This window comes from Megascapheus bottae, chromosome 10, assembly GCF_031878675.1.
Source record: "Megascapheus bottae isolate mThoBot1 chromosome 10, mThoBot2.hap1, whole genome shotgun sequence".
NCBI classification, from domain to species: Eukaryota; Metazoa; Chordata; class Mammalia; order Rodentia; family Geomyidae; genus Megascapheus; species Megascapheus bottae.
Genome location: NC_143518.1, coordinates 58,352,331 through 58,377,762, shown reverse-complemented (window position 1 = coordinate 58,377,762; position 25,432 = coordinate 58,352,331). Strand labels below are relative to the sequence as shown.

Genomic DNA, 25,432 nt, shown 5'->3' with positions numbered 1-25,432 from the left:
GTCTGGGTAGCTAGGTTACAGGTGTGAGCCATCACCAGCACTGCTGTCTGTCTGTCTGTCTGTCTGTCTGTCTCTCTCTCTCTCTCTCTCTCTCTCTCTCTCTCTCTCTCTCTCTCTCTCTCTCTCTCTCTCTCTCTCTCTCTCTCTCTCTCTCTCTCTCTCTCTGCCCAGGCTGGCCTTGAACTCACAGTCTTCATCTTCCTGCCTCTCCATCTGTTGCTCCAATTCAGTCTGGCTCCTTGTGTCTCTCCTCTACCCCTCAGGCTCTTGGTGGAGGGAGCTAGTGAGGGTGTCGGTCTGCCTCCAACACATGGGGTAGAATGGCTGGGCCTGAATCCTGCCGCTGGCTGAAGCTCCCAGGCAGTCTGCAGAGAACGCCTTCCACCCAGGCCTAGCTGCGATCGGATAGAGGAAACACCTCACAGACACAAAGATCTTTGCCCACCCTAGGCCTTTGGATCAGTCCCCAGAGCTGGGGTGCCCGGGGGAGGGGGGCACCAGGAATGCACAAATCCCCAGGGAGACGCTGCGGTCTAGATGAGATAGATGCGACCTCCAGGAGGGGGTGGGGTACCGACCCCACAGGGGGGAGGGGGATCCCAGGAGAAGGGGTGCTGTGGACTCCGGCGAGGGGGCGGCACCCCAGGAAAAGGGAGCGGGGAGGGGTGCGGTTTACCTGGGCCTCGGCTGCCTTCGAGCCTGGCTCCACAGCGCCCCCTGGCGTCTTCTAGACACAGCGCAGGCGCCTCGCGGGCCGATGCTCAGGCCTCTCCGGGTCTGCAGGCGACTCTGCGGGCCCGCGGTGCACCCCTCTCACCCCCCTCCCCACCACACGCCGCCCCAGTGCTCCCCTTCCCAGAGCCCACCCTGAACCGACGAGCCGCCTCCCCGCCAGCCCCAGCTTCCACGACGCACCCGCTGTGGCTCACAGTCCTCGGTTCGCTCCCCGCGGAGGCGCCCGCGCAGCCAGCAGAGGGCAGCGTGGCTCCACGCGCTCCTCTCTGGCTCTCCCCTGTGACTGGGGAGCTGGGGGCACACTGGAGCGCTGGCTTCTGCATAATGTATGCGCAAGACCTTGTTGTTCAAGCTTCTGCTCATAGTTTGAAGGCTCAATGCGGACAATTTTCAGGAAGAACTGAAGTACAGAAAGCCCCAGAACACATAGGTTATCTACAGAATGAGGAACTCTGCAGTCTCAAGCACCTGTTCCCTAAAGTCTGGTCTGAAAAGGTGGCAGCTTTGCCTGGTCCCTCCGCCCCCTCTTAACCAGGCAGAAGTGAGCTTTCTGCGTTTGACTTGAAAGTTCCTCAGACTGAGTTTCCCTCTGAGGCTGGGCTTTCCAAACTGGGAGATGTTCTGAGTAGTTAAGGGGGTCTAGATGAGCCCCTCAAAGGCAAAGGTCCATGTAGTTCCCATGCCCAGATGTGGGGGCCAGGCAGTGACATTGGGTTGGTAAAACCACTCAAGTTGCACGGGTCACTTAGAAAGGAAGTTGAAGCCAGTGGACTTTAGAAAAAGCTGGAGTGGATTCCGATTCATTCCCACCTTCCTGCTAATGTGGATGCTTCTGATCCAGTTCCCTTGCCAGTCCCAAGGGTGTGGAGTGGTCAAGCCTGGAAGATACAGGGTCAGGACACCAGAGTTCTGTTCTACACAGCTTTATTGACCAGATGGGAAATCAGCTTGAACACAGCCTACATCTGCAGACAGTGTGCTGTCAGTGACTGGAAACACCGCCCCTTCCTCTTCCTGTGAGCCTGGGGCTATAGGGCCAGCAAAGGTGCCCAGGGATGGAGGTGCAAGGGGAGGTGTGAGGAGTGGGCACAGAGGGAAGGAAGGCTGAGGCTCTCTGCTTCCCTCCACATCCAGCGAACAATCAGAGCACTGGCTTGGGCTGCGCTGGAGCAGGGAGGAGCTGCCCACTGCAGCCTCTAGACCCATGGTTAGGGCAGGTGCCAACTTCCCTAAGATTTGGACCAGTAATAAACTCAAATGTGCATTGGACTATTTCACTAGGATTCCCTAAACCAGGAACCACATGCAGAAGGGGGTCAGACAACGTCCCGAATTTGAATCCTCGAGTCCTAAATGGGAGAACACCAGTTCCACCCAGCTCTGACCCCGGCCAGAGAAGCAAGGGCAAGGCCATGCCTGTACACGTCTCTGCCTTCCACAGTGACTCCCAGGGGACTCAGACTTAATCTTAGGGACAGCAGCAGCCGACCCTCTACCCCAGGGGAATCCCTAAGACCTAGTAAGTCACTGTCTTCCACTTCCTCTTCCTGGGCCTGCTTCCTTCTCTCCAATGGCCTACTGCTACTGTTCCTCCTCTGGGCTTCAAGATGTGGGCCTCAGCGGTGCCCTGGCCAGTTGCTGTTCAACACTGAGCCCACAAAGCCAAGAGCACAGGTATGTGGGGTGAAGTGTGGGGAAAGGGCGTCTGGGCCCACTTAGACTAAAAAGACATGTGTCTCCTACTAGTGGTAGTAACAGAGGACAGGCAGGGGGAGCTCCTTAGTGACGTGGGAGCTCAGGCAGAACCCCCAAACCAAAGGGAGCCAGATGCCCAAGTTCAAGTCATTAGTGGCAGGGCTGGGTGAGAGAGGTCCTGGGGTCTCCAAGGCTGCTGGGAGAGGGGTGGTGATGAGAAGCGCAGGAGTGGGCAGGTGCAGCGGGCAACAGCAGCCTCATTCTGAGTGGACCAAGGCTCCAGCTCCTTGTCCAAAGCCGAAGCCCTTGGGCCCAAAGTTTTTAGCATAGCATCCTGCAGAGAGAGGACAGAGGTAAGAACATTTTGCTCTCTGCTTAGCAGCACCCTCCCACCAGCCCGTGACCACCAGCTCTCCCCACAGCTACAGCAATTGTCCAGCTCAGGTGTGAGAGGAACCATTTCCTGTAAGGACTGAAGATCAGCTGATGGGGAATTCGGAATCCAGCAGAATCCACTGCCATCAGACTAATCAAGGCCTTTCCTCCCTCTGGATTTGTTTCCCCATCCATGACAGGAGAGTGGCTCCCAGATAGCAAGGCCAGGAACTTATTAACATTCAGAATATGGATAGCTTCTGTATCCCTCCTACCTCAAGCCTCCTAATCCTCAGTAAGAAATAAAATTACTTCCAGGCCCCAGTGGGTCATGCCTGTAACCCCAGCTACTCAGGAGGCTGAGATGTGAGAATACAGTTCCGAGTCAGCCTGGACAGGAAAGTCCATGAGATTCTTATTTCCAGTTAACTGGCAAAAAGCCAAAAGTGGTACTGTGGCTCAAGTGGTAGACAATAGCTAGCCTTGAGCAAAATAAAGCCCACAGACCATACCCAGGCCCTGAGTTCAAATTCTAGAACTGACAGCAAAGGAAAAAAAGGAGGAGGAGGAGGAGGAGGAGGAAGAGGAGTTACCGACCTTTGCAATAGATCTCTCCATCCTTGTCTGCCAGGGTGGTGGACTCCAGGCCTTTCCCACACTTGGCACACCGGAAGCAGGACTTATGCCAGGACTAGGTAAGGAAGGAAACAGTTAATGCCATTTATTGGCAGTAACCAGGATACTCCCGCCCTCTTTGAAAGCCAGGATGGAAAGACCCTACTGAGTGGGGGCTGCTGGGAGGTGACTCAGGGTAGAGGGCCCTTGGGGAGTCGGGCAGGACCAGACCTCAACCATTCTCACCCCATCTCCAAATGCATGCTGCAATGAAATAGTGCAATAGCTTAATGAAAGTGGCACCTGGTACACCACAAAAAGCAGGCGAGGGACTGAGGCCATACCAGACAGCTGCTTCTACATCAGCAACCAGACAAGCCTTCCCCACACCCATTCCGCCTATAGACTAGGCCTCTGGACTCCTGGAACTGCACACTAGCTGAATAGCCTCTCTAGTGCTGTCTCGTGGGAGACCTCTGCCTGACTGGCAGAGGGACTTGAGGACTCCCTTTCTGGATGTCTGATGTCTGGCCACACAGCACAAGCATTTGTCTTTGTTCTTTTGTGCCGCTTACAGGGCTTGAATTAGGAGCCTGGATTCTGTCCTTTAGCTTTCTCTCTCAAGGCTGGCACTCTACCACTTGACCTCCAGGTCCACTGTTAATTGAAGATAAGAATCTTATGGACTCTCCTGCCCAGGCTGGCTTTGAACTAGGATTCTCAGATCTCAGCTTCCTGAGTAGCTAGGATTATAGGCATGAGCCACCAGCACATGGACCATCACAGGCATTTGTAAACAGGATTTTTCCAGAAGAGCCCATCTGTTGAGGTTCTGGAACTCAGTTCTTACTTCAGCTCTGGGAGTGGTCTGGCTGTACCTCCCTCACCAGGTAGCAGTGAGCTCTAAATGGCAGGGCAGATGCCCTGGGGCAATGTTGTCTGGTGGGACTGAGGAAGAAGCACAGGGCTGCCACCCAGGCACGCGAGCGCGCGCACGCGCGCGCACGCACACACACACACACACACACACACACGCCCTGCAGCACAGTCAGTATGACTGCTTTGACAGCTGGCTCCCATCAACAACAGCTGAGCACACTGAGAGGCTGCTATGTAGACTGCACTGTTAAACGAAAGAAAATCAAGGGGCAGGCAGCAGTTGGACAGGAAAAACAATGCCTTTTAAGGACAGACAGACCTTAGCACAGCCACCGGTGTCCAGGTTGGAGGGAGAGGAAGCTGGGTGCTTTCAGATCTCCTGGCCACTAGACCTCGCCCATTGGCTTCTTCTGTTGTTTAAGGGAGAGCAGCAGGGTCTGGGGGGGCTGAGATGGGGATTCTAGGCCTCCCTCAGTGTCTCTGGCAACTTCACCCAGCCTTTGTTTCCTCCTCTGTAAAGCAGAGGCTGCTACTCTAGCTCTCCATGGTGGGGACTGTGTCACAACTGGACCACCATCCACCTCACATTTCCAAACCAGCTGCCTCCATGGAGCTGGACTCTGCTTGGTCCCACAGAACATAAAAGTATGTCCTGCTCCCCAGCATTATTTCCTGGGCTGATCTTCTCCCTGCCTTTTCTTCTTTAACATGTATTTGCTTCTCTGATCCTTGGTACGACCTTGTTTTTCCCTTATGCCTATCTATGTCATGGAACAGTAATTCTTAGGTGCTTTTTAATTGTTTGTTGTGACTTTTTTTTTCTTTTGCCTGTCCTGGGGCTTGAACTCAGGGCCTGGGCACCGTCCCTGAGCCTTTTTGGCTTAAGGTTAACACTCTTCTATCACTTGAGCCACAGTGCCACTTCTAGCATTTTCTGTTTCTGTGGTACTGAGGAATTGAACCCAAGGCTTCATGCCTACTAGGCAAGTACTCTACCACTAAGCTACATTCCCATACTCGGGTATCTTTTCAAAAATACTTTTCTATTTCATACTGCACAAAGCAAGCAAGGAGAAAAGCAAGATGATCACAAGCAGAGATAAGGTCACCGTTTGCAAAGTGCAGTGGCCTGTGTTTCTGGAAGGTGTCCCCTTCCCACAGCAACTCATGCTCACTAGTGCCTTACCTTCCCGGCACCAATCACCTTCTCTGCTGCATAGACTGCCTGGCTACACCGAGGGCAGCGCTCCGAGCCACCGATCTTCTGGGCAAACTTGGATGCATTGGGGTTAGTGGTAGGCCTGTGGCCAGGGGCTCTGCATGGAGGAAGAAGGTGTGAGCAAATGACTTCCAGTAATGAGGAAGGATTAGCCTTACATGAACAAGATCCACAAACAAAAGGGCCATCACCCATGCTACCGATAGACAGAGCAAGGCTCGGCGCCATGTTATTTCCATGGACACTTCATACGCTCTTCCAGCACCCAGTGAAAACCTCAGAATCATTTAACACCTCATTTGCTAAAAATCCCCTCCTCAGCTCCTCATTTCTGCAGCTGGTCTAGTCTTAGATTCTTTCCAGAAATCTGCTAACAGATCATTCCCAAAGGGGAATGACCTTGGCTGAAATGCAATAACTCGCCCATCATCTCTTCCTGTTTCCCTCTGGCCAGGCTGACAGACAACAGTCCCCCACACCAGCAGGTCAAGGGCCAGGGAGACCCAGTGTCACTCTGTGGCATGTCCAAAGCAAAGAAATGATTTTCCCTCATGGGGTGACAGCAAGGCTGGCATGGAGGCACTGCTCCCAAACCCTGGGCTGGGTCAGAAACTCACTTGTAGAAGCTCTCCTGGATTTTCTCATCTTTTTTTTTTTTTTTTTGCCAGTCCTGGGCTTGAGCTCAGGGCCTGAGCACTGTCCTTGGACTTTCTCAAGGCTAGAGCTCTACCACCTGAGTCTCAGCACCACTTCCGGCTTTTTTTTCTATGTATGTGGTACCCAGGAATCGAACCCAGGTCTTCGTGCATGCTAGGCAAGCACTCTACCACTAGGCCAAACTCCCAGCCCCGGATTTTCTCATCTTTAAAATGAGGAAGCTGGACTAAGTATTTGTTGGGGCTCCTCACAGCTCCGACAATGTTTATAGAAATAAACAATGCATGCTCAGTGCCAAGAACTGTTGCATTCCTGGCTGAGTCCTTGGCTGTTGTATGACTCCCTTTTTTTTTTTTAAATTGTATTTGTTTATACATTTTTGTTTTGTTTTTGAGACAGGATCTCCCTCTGTATAGCCTAAGTTGGCCTTAAACTTGGCAATCCTTCTATTTGAGGCTCCAGAGTACTACAATTGTAGGAAGTGCCACCATGCCTAGTTTTCTTGTTTTTTTGTTTTTCCAGTACTGGAGCTTGAACTCAGGCCTCAGGCTTGGTTAACTAGCCTGCTCAGCTGGTGCTTCACCATTTGAGCCTGGATCTTTGCTAATTATTTTAGAGATGTACCCCCTGAGGATTTTTTTTTGTCCAGACTGGTTTAAAATCATTATCCTCTGGATCTCAGCTTCCTAAGGGGCTAGGAGGCTGAGAACTAAGGATCATGATTCAAAGTCAGACTGGGCAGGAAAGTCCGTGAGACTCGAGTCTTCAGTTAACCACCAGAAACTGGAAGTGGAGGTGTGGCCTATTCTCTCTCTCTCTCTCTCTCTCTCTCTCTCTGTCTCTCTCTCTCTCTCTCTCTCTCTCTGTCTCTCTCTCTCTCTCTGTCTCTCTCTGTCTCTCTCTCTCTCTCTCTCTCACACACACACACACACACACACCACGTGTAGAACAAGAAATCCTTGGGTTTTTTTGTTTTTTGTTTTTTTTTACTTGTTTTTGTGGCCTTACAGGTTAAACTACAACCTCTGGGCTCACAAAATGCACATGCGCTCTACCTCTTGAGCCATGAGGCAGTCCTTAGCTTTCCCTTTTATTTATTTATTTTTATTTTTATTTTTTTGCCAGTCCTGGTCTGAGTACTGTCCTTGGACTTTCTCAAGCCTAGAGCTCTACCACTTGAGCCTCAGCACCATTTCCGGCTTTTTTTTTCTATATGTGGTACCGAGGAATCGAACCCGGGTCTTCATGCATGCTAGGCAAGCACTTTAACTACTAGGCCAAACTCCCAACCCACTTGCTCTCCCTTTTAGATCAATGGCTTTCTGAGTCTTCTAGTGCTTAGCCAAAAGTAGCTGAAAGTGCACTAATTCAGGGTAAGATAAAGAACTCCAGAAAAGGTGGGAGAAGATCTGGTACTTACTCCTCATGCTTGATGCCCAGCGACTCCCCTTTGTCAGTGCTCAGCGTCCCTGCGCCCTGCCCGTAGCCATAGCCTTTTGGCCCATACTTCTTGCCGTAGCAGGACTTGCAGTAGATCTCCTCCCCATGCACAGCCACAGTGGTGCTGTCCAGATTCTTCTTACAGACCACTATAGGGGGACACAGGACTGGTGAGCCATAGCCAGCTTGTTCCCTGCAAGAACCCTGCATCTGAAGCATTCAGGGCATTTTGCATATGTTATCCTGCCCTCTTATGAGCTGTGTAGAAATGGCTCATAGACTCAGCAGGCTGAGATTTGAGGATTGCAATTTGAAGCCAGCCCAGGTAAGAAATATCATGACACTTATTTCCAATTAACCACCAGAAAACCAGAAGCTGGAACTATAGCTCCAAGTGGTAGAGTGCTAGCCTTGAACAAAAAAGCTCTAGGACAGTACCCAGGCCCTGAGTTCAAGCCTCATGACTAACAAAGCAAATGAAAGGAAGGGAGGGAGGGAGGAAGAAATCAAAAAGAAATGGAGGACAGTGAGGTGGCCAGTGCTCTGGGGGCACAGGATGGGAAATGTACCTCCCCACCTCCCCAAACACTTAGAGGAATCCATGTTTTCCCTGCCCTTGCACTACCCCAGGGATCACAGCCTAAACTAACTCTAGGCTACAGGGCATCAAATGAAGCTCTTCACTTCCTTGACAAAGAGGCCATGTGTTCCAACATGGAAGAAGAAAGTAGAAAAGAAGAAAGGCAGGAGTTTCCTGCTCCAATAATGGAACTGGGAGATGTTCTGTGCCCAGCAATGGAGCTGAGAGGGGGTATGCTGGTGAAATGGAGAAAAGTAGAATGTGTATGGGTACTGAGCTGAAGAAAAGTAGAACATGTATTAAGTACCCAATATGGTAGGCTTTGAAGTAAGACATATCACACTAATCAAGGCAATAGGATTTGCAGTTTCTAGTCTCAGAAATCACTGTGTCTTGGGGAAAAGCGAGATCAGACTCTGAGAAAAATTTCTTGGTCCCCAGGAGAGAGATAGGAATAGGGTCAGTGAGAAAACCAGTGGGCCTCTTCCACCTTCCAGCAAAAGCCGGTCCAGAGCTAGAACCAGAGTCCATCTTTCCTTTCAAGCTGCGGCTTGAATTTGAGTTTGTAGCCTCCATGGCCTCATTTGTAAATACAGGTGATTGTGTCTGCCCCACAACTGAGATCTTATCTGCAACACACTGCTCACGGTACCCAGTTTACAAGAAGAACGTAATGAACATTGGCTACTCTATATGATAATCTACAAAGCTGCCCCACTGGGAGACAGAAAAGGCAGGGGTCAGCCACAGGCCTCAAGAGATCACAAACTTTTCCAACTATTTTTTTTTCACAAGACTTAACTTCATTTTGTATCTCTAAATCCCATGTGTAATCCTAATTTGGTTATGCAATGGCTCCTAAATACTGGGATTTGGTGTGCCTGAATGAAACCAGAAGCCAAAGAATACCCCTGAAGAGGCCAGGCCTCTTGTTCCCTCAGAGAAGGAGATAAAAGATCAATTTAATGGATAGCACCTTGTTCTTGCCTTTAAAGGGTCCAGTCCACCACCAGAAAATCTCATCCTGAGCCTCAGGTTGGAGGCTTCAGACTAAATAAGGACCTCGCATCCTGCCTGGAGATCTCCACCTCATTCCTATAATCTGGGCCACCCAAATATGGAACCTCCCATCACTTCCCTTGGGGAAAAAGGCAGGGAACACAAGGCTAAAGGCTCCAACATTCCCTTCTAGGGTGAGGAGTCAAGAAACTGGCCTGGAATTATTTCCCACCAGACCTAAACTGAACTGGAAATTCCAAGATCTGAGGGGAAGGCAGAAAGCAGGAACCAGGCATCTTTGGCTGGTGTTACCAGCAAGAGGCCCAAGACCTCAGTGCAGAAGACACATCAGGGTCTGCATGTTGCTACCTTCAAGAGGGCTGCCCTGCTGTGATACTCAGGGAAAGCCCTCTGCCTGTGGTTTCTTTTCTTTTACTGTCCACCCTGGCCTACCCTCTACCTCTCCCCAGGATCTCTTGTCCCCTTGTCTTCCAAGTTTCATGGTAGGCAATTTGACTCTTTTGTAAGATCTAAGGAAAGGTTTGGAACATCTTTTATGAATAATCATTTCTACCAAATCATACTAAGAAAATAAAAAATAAAAAGCTCATGCCTATAATCTTTTTTTTTTTTTTGCCAGTCCTGGGCTTGAACTCAGGGCCTGAGCATTATCCTTGAACTTTCTCAGGGCTAGATAGAGCTCTACCACTTGAAACTCAGTACCATTTCTAGCCTTTTTCTATTTATGTGGTACCGAGGAATCAAACCCAGGTCTTCGTACATCCTAGGCAATCACTCTACCACTAGGCCAAACTCCCAGCCCTCCTCTTATCAAGAGGCTAAAATCTGGAGAATTATGGTTTGAGGTTAGGCTAGGTAGAAATATGCTAGACCCCCATCTTCATAATGACCAGCAAAATGCAGGGTCACAGGTGGTGGAGCTAGCTGAAAACCTTGAAGCTCTGAGTTCAAACACAGTATTACCAAAACGAAAAGAAAAAAACAAAACAAAACAATTGGCTTAGAGTATTTGTTGGGGAAAGTTTACTTCTAGATACCACCTGGCTGGGTGGGGCTTGCAATGCCATTTGGATATACAAGGAAGTGGCAGTCACCTTACTCCAGCCAAGGACAGAGTCATTTTCTCTAGAAGGAAAACAAAACAACAACAAAACAGTTCTCGCTCATATAACCAGAGGCAGGGCAAGGCCAGACCCTGGCCCTTGATTTCCACTGCTGGCTCTCTGCCCACTCAATGCTCCCCTAGAGTAGGTCAAGCAGTAAGAGCAGAAGGGTGAAAACTGACCCTCAACCTCACTGTGAAGGTCAGAGGGCACGTTCTGGCTTCTGTGAGCTTCCTCTGTGCTCTAGGCCTCTGGGGAACAGCAGAGGACCAGTCTGCAGACATCAGCTTTCCTGGCCTCCACCATTAGGCTAGAACTCATAGGTCCTTCTTGCCCACAAGGTGGCTACTCATAATAACTTGCCCCTGGTTGCAGGTAAGAGATGGGCACTGAGCCTCAGGCAGGCTCCAAGCCAAAGCTGAGCTTTCCTCTCAGGCCTCAATCTTCCATTAGTGGGAACCTCCTACCCTACTGAGACTACAGGGATACAGTACCACCTCAGTGCTCAGCTAGGTACTTGTTCCCCAAGTCCTGGGAAAATGCTTAGTACATCACCCAGTCTTCTTATGCCCCTCCCAGCCCTCTAGGAAAGGCAATGTGGGCACCAAGCTGGACTGAACCCAGAGCTAAGAACTTCACTGATCAAAATTTATTTTGGGCAGGGCGCAGGTGACTCAGACCTGTAATCCTAGCACTTAGGAGGCTGAGATCCGAGGATTAGGGTTCAAAGCCAGCCTAGGCTTTGAACCACAAGACTTATCTTCAATTAACCAACAGAAAACCAGAAGTGGAGCTGTGGCTCAAGTAATAGACTGCTAACCTTGAGCACAAAAATCTCAGGAACAGTACCAACTAACCACAAAAAGAAAAGAAAAGGAAAGACTTCTTTGGGACTTTGCTGGGCCCAGCCAGCAACGGGGATGACTTTTGTGCTCCATGCCAACCAAGTCCGGCCTCTGCCAGCCTCTCCCTTCCTTAGGACATAAAGTCCCTTGATCCTAAAGTTAAGCTGGACACTGACCAATAAATCCACTTGACCAATCCAATCCATTGGCGAATAGAGAAATTCCTAAGCAAGTCTTAGAGGGCTGGTGGCATTGCGCTAGCTGTTCGGGATAAGTCAGAGGGTGATGTCCCAGAGTGCTGGGCATAGCCAGTGCCCTGACACCCAGGAAGAGCTGCCCAGGGCCCTGAGACCCCCCCAGAGACACACTCCACCATTTCCTTCCTTTGCATAACACCCTCCCTCACCCTTCTCCCCAGTCTGGCTTTCTGTTTCTGGCAACTGTTCCTAATCCCTGCCACCCCCTCACACCCACCCTCTGCATGGCCCCAAGCCCTGCTCCTTCTTTCCTTTGCCACCCCCTGAATTCCTGACCTCCCTCCACAGCAGGACTGTAGGCTGGAGCTCAGGGGCACAGCTGGCTCCTTTTCATCCATGATTAAGTAACATGAGAGCAGAGGCCCTTTGGACCCCCCTGCAGTCTTGAGCCTCTTCCCAGCCAGGGCCAAGGCCTCCTTGATTCTCTTGGGGGGTGGCGGGGGTGGGTGGGGAGAAGCAATAGCTGGAAAATCTGAGTAATGAGCTGCAATAACCAGATAGGACTACAGACCGGAAGCCAACAAAGCTGCCCTGGAACTTGGTGTCACAGGAATCCTAGGGCGGGTTCCCGGTCCAGGTGGCTTCTGGATGGATAAAGATGTGGACAATATCGAGTGAATGGGTAACCCTTGGTCTACATAGATTCTACTGGGGAGTCCAGTCCACTGGGGAACAATGGAACCTCAGATCTCTCCACTGTCTCACACAATGCGTGATGGACAGGCCATTTTGCCTCTGGAGCATCCAAAGAAGCTGGGATATCAAATCCTGGTGAGCTCTCCTCTCTGTCACGCTACATGGCTGTGGATCCCAGAGCAGTAAACATGGTGTATATGTGTACACACATGCATGCATATGCACCAATGCAGTGTCACTTACAGTGGCTTTAATGCTTTTTGTGTGTGTGCCAGTACTGAGACTTGAATTCAAGGCCTGGGTGACATTGTCCCTTAGTTTTTTTGACCTGGGCATTATCCTTTTAGGTTTTTGCTCAAAGCTAGTACTCTACCACTTGAGCTCCAAGTCTCACAGATTTTCCTGCTCACATTGGCTTTGAACTAGGATCCCCAGAGCTCAGCCTCCTGAGTAGCTAGGATTTCAAGTGAGAGCCACCAGTACCTGGCAAGTACTTTGTTTTACAAATTCCTTTCAGTTCTCACAGCAGTCTCATAAAATGTTGAAGGGAAACATTCAACCAGAGAAAAACTGATAAACTTGTCCATCATCAAAACAGATGATTCAACTGTGTTTCTAAAACACATCTGTGGTATGCAACTCTTCGTGAGAGCCTTTCTGCTCTGATCGCGTCAAATCAATCATTTAGAAATCAGAAGAGAGGTTCCTCCAAGTTGACACTTTCTGGAAACTTCATCTGGACCAGGCAGCACCAGAGCAGCATCAAGGAATCATGGTTTCTGGTAGACCTGGCTCGCAGTGGCTAGGCATCCTGTGTCTGATTTCTTTTTTTTTTTTTTTGCTAATCCTGGGCCTTGAACTCAGGACCTGGGCACTGTCCTTGGGCTTTCTCAAGGCTAGCACTCTACCACTTGAGCCATAGCACCACTTCTGGCTTTTTCTGTGTATGTGGTACCGAGGAATTGAACCCAGGGCTTCATGCGTGCTAGGCAAGCACTCTACCGCTAGGCCATGCTCCCAGCCCCTGTGCCTGATTTCTTACTCCTCCAGATTTGTAAATACAGTAACTCTCATTGTAGATTTGTAGGAGTGGACAGCTACAAATTCTGAGCCCCATCTCCTTCTCCTCACAGGAGAGGAGTAGGAATGAGATGCAGAAAGTGGATGAACTGGCTTGAAGGAGCTGAGCAAGGGAAAGCCTCACCTTCCTCTACACTGACTCTCATCAGAAAGGTGTGGCCTTCTCTTGCCTAGCACGCGTGAAACCCCGGGTCTGATTCCTCAGTACCATATAGACAGAAAAAAACCCAGAAGTGGTGCTAACCTTGAGAAAAACTCAAAGACAGTGCCCAGGCCCTGAGTTCAAGCCCCGGGACTGGCAAAAAAAGAAAGAAAGAAAGAAAGAAAGAAAGAAAGAAAGAGAGAGAGAGAGAGAGAGAGAGAGAGAGAGAGAGAGAGAGAGAGAGAGAGAGGAGAGAGAGAGAATGTTGTGGCCTTCTCACAAGGGATAGATAATTGGGATCCAAAGGCTAGTAGTAATATTTTGCACTAAAAGTGCCCTCTTCTACTGAGTGGCCCACACCTGCAACACTAACCACTCAGGAGGCTGAGATCTGAGAACTGTTGTTCAAAGCCAGACTGGGCAGGAAAGAACATGAAATTCTTTCCTCCAACGAACTAGCAAGAATCCCGAAGTAGCCAGAAGTGGTTCAAGAGGTACAGCACCAGCCTCAAAGGAAAAAGCTAAGGGACAGTATATAAGCCTTGAGTTTATGCCTTAGTATCAGCATGTGCACACGCACACGCATGCACACACCCATGCACGCACATACACACACAGTTTCCTCCTCTGAAATGATGGAACTGTGGCTGGGAGAAAGGACAAAAGTGAGAGAAAAGAGAGTAGAAAAAGAGAGTGGAAAGTTTTCCTAACCAAGTCTTTCCAGCTTGGCTTTCAGCCCCTGCACGCCTGCCACCCCCACCAGCCCTGGCCAGTTCACCCCTCAGAAAACAGCTTCTAAAGGGAACAAAGAGGCCCTTAAGTGTTTCCCCTCCCCAGCTGTGCTTGAGCCAAATGTCAAGCTGTTTACATCCCATGGGATCTGTTCCCTCCTTCCCTCGTGTGTTGACAGGCCCAGACTCTAGGTGCAGGCTGTCCGGCCTCGGCAGGACTTACTGCACAGGAAGCAGGATTTGTGGAAGCTGTTGCCTTCACACTGGACCTCCTCAGCAAAGTAGACTGTCTTCTGGCACACCCCACATTTCTTGCCTCCTCCCCAGTTTGGCATTCTGAAAAAGGAACACAGAGATGGGAATTAAGTTCCCAGAGCAAGGAGAACAGATTTACCCATAGCAGAAAAGCACCAGGCAGAGACTGAGAAGCAAAGGGAAAAGTGGGATTCCTCTGAGGTCACCAGTCCTGCTGGATCACTTCCGGTTTTTTCTCAACACCACCTTGCAGCTTCTCCTCAGGGACACTCCCCCGATCCACTGCTATTTACCAAATAGCTACTGAGTTTTCAGCTCTGTTCCCAAGGAACTCCACAGGATATGAAAAAGCATAAGACACAGGTTTTACCAGGAAGGCTGCAGGGAATGCCCAGGTACCAGCCAGGTGGCACGCAGGTACCACCCACAAAGAAGAGGCTTGAAAGAACAGATCAGCCCAGCATTGCTGTTGGCGGCTCACCCCTCTAATTCTAGCAACTTGGGAAGCTGAAGTCTGAGATCAAGGTTAGAAGCCAGCAGCAAGTCTGTGAGAATCTTACCTCTAATCATCAAAAAAGCCAGAAGTACAGCTGCGGCTCAAGTGATAGAGCACCAGCCTTGAGCTTTAAAAAAAAAGCTCAGGGACCGCAGCACCCAGGCCCTGAGTTTAAGCCCCAGGATGGGTGTGAGACATGTGTGTACATGCACACATACGCACATGCATACATGGCATACATGCGCGCGTGCACGCGCACAAACACAAACACACACAGAGATCAAGCATAGTTCATAAAATGTCTGTTTGCTCACACATGAGCAAAACTCATATAGTCAAAAGATGAACATGGGGACAGACACATATCTTGTAAAGAAATGTCTTAAACGAGTTTCCTCTAAGACAGGAATAGAGCTGGGAGAATGCTGAGGCCCTAATCAGATTTGAGGATCCAGGGTCAAAACCCATTAACCAGCAAAAGGCCAGAAGTAGATGTGTGGCTCAAGTTGTAGACTGCCAGCTTTGAGTAAAATAAAATAAAAAAAAAAAACAGGGAAAGCTTAGGCTTTGAGTTCAAGTCCCAGTACTAGCACAAGTACCATCCTCAGATAGGAAGGCACATTAGAACCTGGTGGAGGGCTTTTATAAGACCAGGGTTAGTAGCTCCCGGCCAGACCAGACCACAACTGAAAAACCACAGCCTCTAAGAATGAGATATAGGACTTTTAATTTTTTTTTTTTGCTAGTACTGGAATTTAAACTCGGTTTTATGCTTGCTAGCTCTTGTGACATGAAGAGAGGGGGTTCTTGGGACATGAAGAGAGGGGGTTCTTCAAGGCTTCCTGACTTAGGATGCAAGATGGGTACCAGTATGGTCCGGGAGTTCGTGAGTGAAAGGGACACAGGGTGCTAGGAAAGGATGAGGCAGAGCCAGAGGAGATAAAGAAGCCTAAGGAGCAAGGTCTCCACGGCTTATGTGGGAGACTGGCTGCAAAACAAGAGGTGGTGTCTCAGACCTTTGTATCCTGATACCATGGTGCCAGAGTCAATGTCAAGGCTAATGGGAAACATGGTCTCCATCTCCGGAGAGCTTCTCAGTCAGTGACAGTGACATGGGCCTCAGCTCAAGACGAGGCTGCAGGTCATGTTCACATCAGGTCCCTGGTCTTGATATGTGGGTGTTCAATGAGTGATTGAGAAAGGGGTGCTTGATACTGAGTACTGCAGGTCACAGGGCTGGGCCATGGTCTGGGAACCTGCATGGAGTCCGGGACCCAGGAGGGAGGCTCAGTGAACCTGAGCAGGGCTGAAGGAGAAGGAACGGCATTGGTGATGCCAGCTTATCACCATCCCCAGTTACCGGGCCCACTATTACCAAGATGACAGGAGACTTCAGGAAAGGCTTGTCAGGCAGGGTCCATCTCTTCCCATTCTGTGCTCCCACAAAAAGACTATTACATTCCTGCAGGCACTCCCACAGACCTGAGGTCTCTCCTCTCCTCTCCTGAGCCCAGGCTATTCCGTCAACTTCTGCTTGGTGTTGATTTCAGGAGCCACCTAAACTCGCTACCTTCATTTTTCAGCCTTGTTCTTTTTCCCAACTTCACTTTTGCTATGGTACCACAACCATCCTCTCCCTCACTAAGGGAAGAGTGACGAGCCCTTCATCCTTCTCTGAGCTGCCTCCCACCCTGTCTCTTTTATCCACCCCTCCTGAAATTATACTCCAAGCCCTTTAGGGCCTCGCCTCCCCACTTCATCTAGAAGGTGACACAAGTCCTTCATTCTCTATCCTTAGCCACTAATGGCTTAGGACTGTGTGAGCCAGAAGGGAGCGGAAAGAATTTCTTGTGGCTCTAAAAGAAAAAATGTCCTGTCTTCTGAGACAGGTTCCTGGGGTCCAGCCTCCCACCATATACAGAAAGGGGATCAGGGGCTCTGGGGGTCTTGTTTCAGGGCTCAAGCAGTCTAGCACTGAGAGACAAAAGCAACTGCACCTTCAACACCATCATCACTGGCTTACGCCCTACTGAAGTTCTATCTGGCTCTGCACTCTGTTAGACAAAGCACCAAATCCCCCTAACTGTTTAGGCTGTCACTCTAAACAACTTGGTACACACTCCTGGAGTGGATTTCTGATTTCTTCATCTACCATTGCTCGACTAGCAGAGCTTCCCCTGGAGTAGCCCCTGCTCAGAAGACAAGGGCACTCCTGCCCCTTGGCACTGGTCATTCTCTGCTTGCCATGGGCAGGCTTGTCTCCTCTCACTTCACCTCAGTTATTAGGCCATTAACTGAACCCTGTGTTCAGCCCCCAGTATGCTTAGCCCAAGGCCTAAGAAGCCTCTGCCCCTCCCCCCCACCACACCCAGGCTCAGCACTGGGGCTGCTGAGCCTCAGCAGTGGGCTGAGCTTGCACCTGCTGTCCTCCCCCAGGGGGTCTGGCCAGACCCGTGCCCACTGCACAAGTCCAGTGTGTACCTCCCACCTCCTGTCCAGCCCCCCAGTTCTCACTGCCAACCTTTCATATCCCATAGGTCCTTCACCCCTTTCTTTCCTGAAGACTGGATGACAAATGCCTGTTCTGAGCTAAGGCTGGGGCTACAAAAGCATGCAGCCTGAAGGGCGACATCACAAGCAGGGCAACATATCTTACTGTCTGACCACGTGCCATTCTTCCCTTCTTGCTCAAGAATCCCAATTCTCTTTAAGGGAAGTGCCCAATCCTCACACCTGTCTGAGTATGGACAGAGCCTAAATCATCATAGCTGATTCTGTTCCCCTGCCAGAAGCTGGTCCGTTTCTGATAGTGAGCGAGGAGACAACTCCTAAGGCTTCAAAAGCTTTGGGGAGATGCGCTCAGCCACAAGGAACTAGGCAAGCACTCTGCCCACCCAGCCACCGACTACTGCACACCAGATGGTCAAGGGTATCATCCCATGAACACTGCCATCTGAAGATGAACAGCATATGCCCGTGTGGCAGATAAGAAAAGCAAGATTCAGGACTGGGAGCATGGCCCTGCCGTAGAGTGCTCACCTAGCATGCACAAACCCCTGGGTTCAATTCCTTGGTACCATATACACAGAAAAAGCTGGAAGTGGCATTCTGGCTCAAATGGTAGAGCACTAGCCTTGAGCTAAGTGCCCACAGACAGTGCCCTGGCCCTGAGTTCAAGCCCAAGGACTAGCAAAAAAGAAAACAGAAAGAAAGAAAAGAAAAGCAAGATTCAGGGACATTAGGCAAGTTGCTTGTAGTCTCTCAGCTGGCAGACGCAGAACTGGATTGTATTGCAGCTCGCTCTGTTTCCTTCCTCCATGACCCCCAGTCTCTATGTTGAACAGGACAAGCATGGAGTTCATTAAGGCTGGCTCTCGTGCTTGCCCCTTTCCTTCCTCTCCAGACCCCATAACCCTCAGGAGTCACCCTCATGTTCCCAGGGACACCCTTAAGGAAGGATCGTTCCCCTAACCACATGGTGGGGAGCCATGCCAAACATTGCTTTGTTCACAGACACAAGGCCCAGCTCCTGCTGGGGGAGACCCAAAGTTCCAGACAGGCCTCCCCTTGTTCTCCCTGGCCCCATGTCAGGGACCCACTTCCAACAGGGCCCCAGGGAATTGGGAACATAGGCAGAGAGATGGGTGAAGCCCAGGGACCAGTCAGATCTGCTCAGAATGCCTCTGGCCAGGCTGTTCTTTTGTGCCTGGGGTCTGGTTGGGGTTCTCTCCATAGGAGGATAGTTCTGGAATAGGGCTCCAAGCATGGAGAATGTCCATAGCCAGGAAGGGGCCCTGGCTCCCTCTGCCCAGATGAGGACCCCCTGTGACTCTGCACAGAATCCAGGCCACCTTCTTTCCCCCACTGGCTCCACCCAGCCTCTTGTTTCCAAAAGCCAAATTCTGCCAGTGGGAGGCTGGATTGCCTTAAATGGAAAGCTGTTTCTGTTTGTGGCCTAGAGGGGGACTTGGCTCTTCAATTGACTTCCTAGTCTGGGGGGGGGGGTGCAGGAAGAGGAGGGACTAAAGACCTGCTGTGGCAAAGAACTTCTCCCCATCCTTCACCACCCATAAAGTTCAGGCTATGCTGTTCAGAAGTTAGGAAAAAGGAAACTGGGGAGTCATCCCTTCCTAAAAATCAGTAGCAATTTACTTTCTGCTTTTAGCCCCTTTTGCCTAGCTCACAAAGAGACCTCTCCCTCTCTTGATGAAACCAGAATGTACAAAAGGGATGGCACCATGTCTTACACTCTTCTGATTACCACTAATAGACTGGCCTAGGCAAGTCAAGCCTTCACACCACCCAGCCAGATGCGCAGCCAGCGGGCTATGCTCCTTTCCAGCTAATGCACATCTGGAAGGAACAGCCCTGAGAAGTAACATGCCCAGATGGGAACTAGTAACTCCTGTCAACTAGCTAAAGAGTCTGGGACAAGCTATTTATTATCTCCTTTGGGGCTTAGCAACTCAGTTCTGTCTGACTACATGAGACCACAAGTTGGAGCCATGGCTCTGGAGATGAGGAATCATTGCTTTTTATAATCATCTACAGAGGTTTCTCTTCAGAGAGTTATATTCCTATTGGGAACTGCTGTCTGTGTTCTGATTTGTTCTCCTTCACTGTGTTGACAATCCCAAAAGATGAAAACTTGAATTTTCTTTACAGTGGCTGGGTAGATCCAATAGGGCGTTTATCTCAAAAGTCAGGATCTTCAAACCAGGTCAATGGTAAGACTCTTCTGACAAGCAAGTGACACAAGTTTTCTGCTCTTTCTTACTCATTTGTTCCATTAGAGCTGGACTCAAGGCTTCAACTTGACTTACAGGAGATCAGAGGTAAGAGTGAGTCTTTGCCTTTTCCACCTCTGCAGCTGTGAGGGCCACCATCTTTGATCTCTCCTCTCAGGATTGATGGATTCCACTGATCACCTTTCTCTTTTAAGGAACCACCTCAGGGGTGCATAACCCGGTGTCCAGGCCGGGGGGGGGGGAACCCATTCCACGTCTTTATTTTTTCCAGTGGAAAAACCCATCTCTCTTACTCCCTAATCCCTTGTTCCCTACAGCCAGCCAGAAGGATTACGTCTCCACCCTCTTGGTCCTGTAAAGACCTGTCAGGTGTTTATCTAGTTAGAAATGTGCTGCTCTGTGACTTGAGCTGTTTGGTATCTGCCAGGTCCACAGGAGTGCTTATTCCAGCTAAGCAGCTCAATGACTTTCTCCACACCCCCAGATCCACAGAGCAGCCAAGAACAGAAGAGAGGTGGTGTGATTCAAAGCTCATACCTAGAGTCCACATCCTACAGGGGACCCCCTCAGACCTCCTGTGAAGGCAACGGTCCCTCATGAAGGAATAGCAAAGGGAGAAATGCCGCAGGCACCTCCTCAGCTATATGGAGCCCACTATCTGGATTTCTTTGGAACTCTGAACTTGACTCTTAGATGTCAACCAGCTATGATGACTCCAGGTTCCGAAGAACTGTTTCAAACCCACACCCTATGGCTCTTGTGGATCGGGAGTGGCCAAGGGCAAAGTTCTATCTCTCCATTTCCCCTCCAGTCCCCCAGTTGCCTTTCGTAGCAGAAGAGTCTACCAGGAAAGTTCAGTTATCTGTAGGTCATGTGAAGGAGGAAATGGGGTAGAGGTACGACTCTTTGTGGCTGTTTTGAACTCATGTTTATAGGCAAGTGCTCTACCTCTTGAGCCAAGCCCATAGCCCTTTCAATTGTTTTATCTTATAAAAGCCAACATAAAAATGTTTGGTTTGGGGCTGGAAGCATAGCCTAGTGGTACAGTGCTTGCCTAGCATGCACAAAGCCTTAGGTTTGATTCCTTGGTACCAGGTACACAGAAAAAAACTACAAGTGGTGCTGTGGCTCAAGTGGTAGAGCTCTAGCCTTGAGAAAGCCCAAGGTCAGTGCCCAGGCCCTGAGTTCAAGCCCCAGGACTGGAAAAAACAAAAAAGTTTGGTTTTGTTTTCTTACTGTGCTGGTGCTGAAGCTTGAACCCAGAGCCTGCACACTATTCCTTAACACTTCTCTTCTTAAAGCTGGTATTTTCCCACTTGAGCCACAACTCTACTTCCGGCTTATTACGTGTAGTTAAAAATCTCATGAACTTTCCTGTGTGGGCTGGCTTCAAACTGAGATCTCCATCTCCTGAGTAGCAAGGACTATAGATATGAGTGCCAGGTGCCTAGCTTAAAAATGTGTTTTTTCTTTTTTTTGTTTTTGCTTTTTTGGCTAGGCCTGTGAGTTAACTACATAAAGCTAGATACTATCTATCACCCATCCTCACTCTGTCCTTTGATCTGAGTCATTTTCTCTTGCAGTCACTTTACAACCACTTTAGGCCCCAGGAAGAACAGATTCACCCATAAGCATCTTACAACAGTCGGCAAACTACCCCTCAACAGGCATGCCATCTTGTCATCGGGAAGAAAACAGTCCAAAGCTACCGGCTACCTGCCAGGAATCCAGTCAAAGACCAAACTAATGGGTGCTGATGCTCGTAGCGCTTCTTATACCCTCTCCCCTCAAGTCTCCCCATTCAATCTGTGGCTGACGGAAGATGGACAGGAAGTGCTGGAAGTTTTCCCATGGCTGCCAAGCAATAAATCTTTCTCTGCCCCTTACTGTGTCTCTTTAATTTGGCATATGGATGGGAATGGCCAGACATAACAGGGGACCCCTGGACTTTGGGCCTGGCATCTAAAATCCCATTTCAGGTAGGCAGGCCTAGCACTCCAATCCCCCTGCTGAGCGCTCCTGTCATAGGAATTTCAGGTGTGTGTCCCTGCTACATTTTTTTTTGGGGGGGGGTGCTGAGGTGCTGAATCCCAGTGCTTCACAAATACAAAGCAAGTATTCTAGCAAGTGTTCTACCACTTCTTCTATGCATCTTGAAAGTAACAAGAATAACAGGAAATTCCATATTATCATAAGGCTTCACAGACAGTTAACTAATTGGATTTCTTGCGTCTGGGATGATATCATCTAGAATGGTAACAATTGGCTAGCCCACTCCCTTAAACAAAAAGGCCTGTATGGTTTTGCTTTGATGAATTTTTTAAGAGTAAAAACAAAGGAGCACTTAGCCTCTATAAACACAGGTTGCCAGCAGCTGGCATGTCAAGGAAGCTCCATCCCACACCACCCCCCTAGAGAGAATGCCCAAGGGAAGAGGGGCCACCTGGTTGGGCCAGGCTCCAGCTGCAAACCTTCTGTTCCTTCCTCCTTCACTGTAGAGGAACCAGACGCTGCCTTCTGGAAATGCCAGAGTCTGGAAACATAGTCTCTCCATTACACACTTTACCATACATGGGAATTACCCCATGCTGACGTCAGACACATTCCTGGGGAACTGTGTGGTTACAAGCCACGTCATTACCATATAAATTCCAGACAACTGGAAACAGCAGGAGACTGACGGCCAGCCTATCTGGATTATGGGTAGCTTCATTCCCTTTCCCCCAGCAGCAGCAACAGTAGCTCTCCCTCCCGCTCCCTCCGCCCCCACCTCTGGCTCTTTCTTGCTCTTTTCCAGGTTTTTTTCTGCAAATCTGGCCCCCGAATTCAAACACGCATCAGATCTTCTGGAAGCCCATCTGGCAACTGACTAGCAGGGCTCCTTCTCCTGCCCAGCCACATTGCAGAGTTGAAAAACTAACGACTGGGTTTGCTAACTGACCCCATCCATGCCCATACCACTAAGCTCTATTTGTCTTTACATCATCAGTCAGCCACTACAGAGCGGGCTTGTAAAGCTAATGTTTCACAAATGACAGCCATTTCCTGAGTGTGCTGACCTGGAAAGAAAAGAAAAAAAAGAGGGAGACAGTAAAGAAAACAATATCAGGCTGTCGGGAGCAGTTAGCCTCCACTTGAATGGGGACTGCATGAGGGACTGACTAGCTGCAGTCCTGAGGTCCCTCATCACCTCCCAGCTTTGTCTTCTTCATCTGATAGCGGCAAGCACCCACTCATCCCATCAATTGTCAAGACAATGCACATGAAGGGTTCAGCGCCTGCCCAGAACACAACTAGTGCCGATATCTCATACTATCATCTTCCAGAGAGACCAGTTCTCCATGGTTCATTTTTTTGTCTCTAGGTTATTTGCCACCGTGTCTGCATAATAGCAAACTACAGATGTGACAGGAAAGGTCCTTTGGTTGCTGGCATCTCTTTGGATCTCAAAAATGTTTAATGCACACATCTTTACAGGTTTCTAGCAAGTCAACTTCTCAGTCAGAGCCAGGCTTACGTAAACTAGCGACCCAAAGGAAAGCCTTCCCAATCGGGAAATCCACAATGAATAAAAGCTTTTTTTTCTCCTTTGCCTGCTTGTGATCACTACCCAAATGAAAATCTGGCTGGCAATTAGGAGGTAATTCAGCCTAATTTCCACCAATGTTCATTGGTTGATAATCTAAAAAAAAAAAAAATTTGTTAAATCCAGTCTCACTAGGTAACTCTGGCTGGCTTTGCACTTGCTCTGTAGCCCAAGCTAGATCTGAACCAGTATCTAACTTCCTGGGACGGACTCACAAGCATGATACCTGGCTTTATTCACCGTGTTCACTAATCACCAATCAAATCTAACATTATTTAAGCTGCAATTCTGGCCCTGGGAAGACTGAATTACTAAAGAGAACACATGGGCTAGGAAGGCAGGTGCTAGGGCAGAACAAGCCAGGATACCCTTTTTGCATCTGTTTAGCGGGCAGGTCAAAGCTTGTGGGTCCACTCTTGTGCATTCTCCTGCATCCTCTCCACACTCTGGCCCCTCTCCCCACTCCCTAGGCATATAGGCCTGGGGAATAGTTCCTCTGGCTAAGGCCAACATCACACCCTTTCCTTTTCTGTCTGACTGTCTCCATCCCGACTATCCTCACCAAGGAGAGGGGTCCTTCATGGGGAAACTCAGAAGCTCTAGCCTGCACTCTGCAGTGCAGAAATTAAAATGCAAACAACAGCTGAGGGTTCAAGCTAGACTCTTGGAAGGTGTGGCCAGGCCTTGGAGGCAGCCGTTGAGTGAACACCGGGAAAACCCAGTCCCAGTTGCTGAATTCCACCTGTGGGCAATCCCCAGCCCATAGGAGGGAATTGAGGCCCCTAGATTTCAGTCAGAAAGGGGACGCTGGAGTATAGAAGAAGGAGGTTCTTGAGCGAGACCCTGTGGAAAGTCTTTTGTAATGTAAGCTGAGACCCTGAGAAGTTGTCACTAGTTCAAGATCACTGGTGTATTAAGGCAAATCGAAGAGTCAGAATTCAGGCTGCCAGTCTTCAAGACCCTCTGATTCAAGGTAGCTGCCTAAGGATAAAACTTTCTGCTGGACTTCTCGGAATTCCAGGACTGTGACCCCTGAGAAAGTAGTGGGACCTGCATATTCAATCACCCCACCCAGGGAGCAGGGGTTCAGCTTGGAACCCACCACTTTAGGGAGGACCAAAGTTTACACTCCTGCTCCCGCCTCCACGGGGAGGGAGGTGACCACAGCAGAGCCAGAAGTGTGCAGAATAAGGCCAGGTTTGAGACAGAAGGTGAAACAGCTGCTTCCTCACCACCAGGTGAAACACCTGTGTGGGAGAGTTGTTTGTCAACATAGTGCCATGGGCTATTTGTGCTCATTATGGGAGGCCTTCTCCACCCCAGCTTTCAGGGGCCAAAGCCACAGGCCAGTCCCTGTAGCCTCTTGCGTGTTTTCAGGAATGGGGTTCCCACCTGGTACCAAAACTTGTCTGGGAGAGGTGAACCCATGCAGTTTTTTTTTTTTTTTTTTTGCCAGTTCTGGGCTTGAGCTCAAGGCCTGAGCACTGCTCTTGGACTTTCTCAAGGCTAGAGCTCTACCACCTGAGCCACAGCACCACCTCTGGCTTTTTTCTATGTACGTGGTACCGAGGAATTGAACTCGGGTCCTCGTGCATGCGAGAAAAGCACTTTAACCACTAGGCCAAACTCCCAGCCCAGTTTGGTTGTTTTGTTTTTTGTTTTTTTTAAGAAAAGGAAAACTCGCACCTGCGCCCTGGGGCCGGCGCCTGATCACGCCCACAGAGCCAGATGTTTCCTCGGCCCTTCCCCCGCGCGGGCACGCTCCGCCGGGGAGCGGAGGGTCCGGGAGGGGGTGGCACGGATGCCCTCATCGCTCGGCCACACAAAGAGCGTCAGTGACCCGCAGAATCGCCGATTGTTCTGCCCGACCTGCAGGCAGTGGGGCGAGCCGGGTCGCGCTGGGTCAGGAGCCCGCGGACACCAACGGGGGTCCCGGAAGCCCCGGGGTGACGAGGGGCGCGGCGCTTCCTGGAAAGAGGGGAGCCGCCCGAGCCGGCCGCAGCCACTCCCCGCGGCTCCTCGGGGCGAGGTCCCCGCGGGAGACTTTTCCTCCAAACTTTTCTGGCAGCTGCCGGCGCCGCGAGCGAGCGGGACGGGCGCGGGCGCGGGAGCCCCGGGGAGCGCGCGGGGCCGGGGGCGCCCGGGAAGCGCGGTACGGCGGGCGGGGGGCGCACTCACCTGGCGGCGGCGGGGCGGCGGCGGAGGGCGCTCGGGAAGCCGGGGCTGGGTGCGCCCCGCCGCCCGCGCGCGCCGTTTTGTTCCGCTCGGGGAAGGCGTGTCCCGCGCCGCGCCAACCAGCGCGCTTTGCACACCGCCCTACTCAGGGCTGATGTCACGG

At 50.3% G+C, this 25,432-nt stretch overlaps 1 protein-coding gene across 1 annotated transcript; it reads right to left on the bottom strand.

The window, feature by feature from the left end:
* Positions 1–1,642: 1,642 nt before the first annotated feature.
* On the bottom strand, positions 1,643–25,358 carry Csrp1 (cysteine and glycine rich protein 1). The gene is made up of 6 exons (XM_090341439.1): positions 25,273–25,358; positions 14,233–14,345; positions 7,596–7,764; positions 5,486–5,615; positions 3,403–3,496; positions 1,643–2,764 (listed from the first exon to the last, which is right to left on the bottom strand). The coding sequence occupies exons 2-6, from the start codon at positions 14,342–14,344 to the stop codon at positions 2,688–2,690; spliced, it is 582 nt and encodes a 193-aa protein (XP_090197565.1). The 5' UTR covers position 14,345; positions 25,273–25,358; the 3' UTR covers positions 1,643–2,687.
* Between the last annotated feature and the right edge of the window lie 74 nt (positions 25,359–25,432).

Excerpts from the sequence above, each read along its gene's own strand:
- Csrp1 (XM_090341439.1), bottom strand. The coding sequence starts at position 14,344 with ATGCCAAACTGGGGAGGAGGCAAGAAATGTGGGGTGTGCCAGAAGACA. Across the intron at positions 7,765-14,232 it reads CAAATCCTGCTTCCTGTGCA|TGGTCTGTAAGAAGAATCTG; the intron begins GTAAGTCCTGCC and ends GTCCCCCTATAG. Across the intron at positions 2,765-3,402 it reads TGGAGAGATCTATTGCAAAG|GATGCTATGCTAAAAACTTT; the intron begins GTCGGTAACTCC and ends CTCTCTCTGCAG.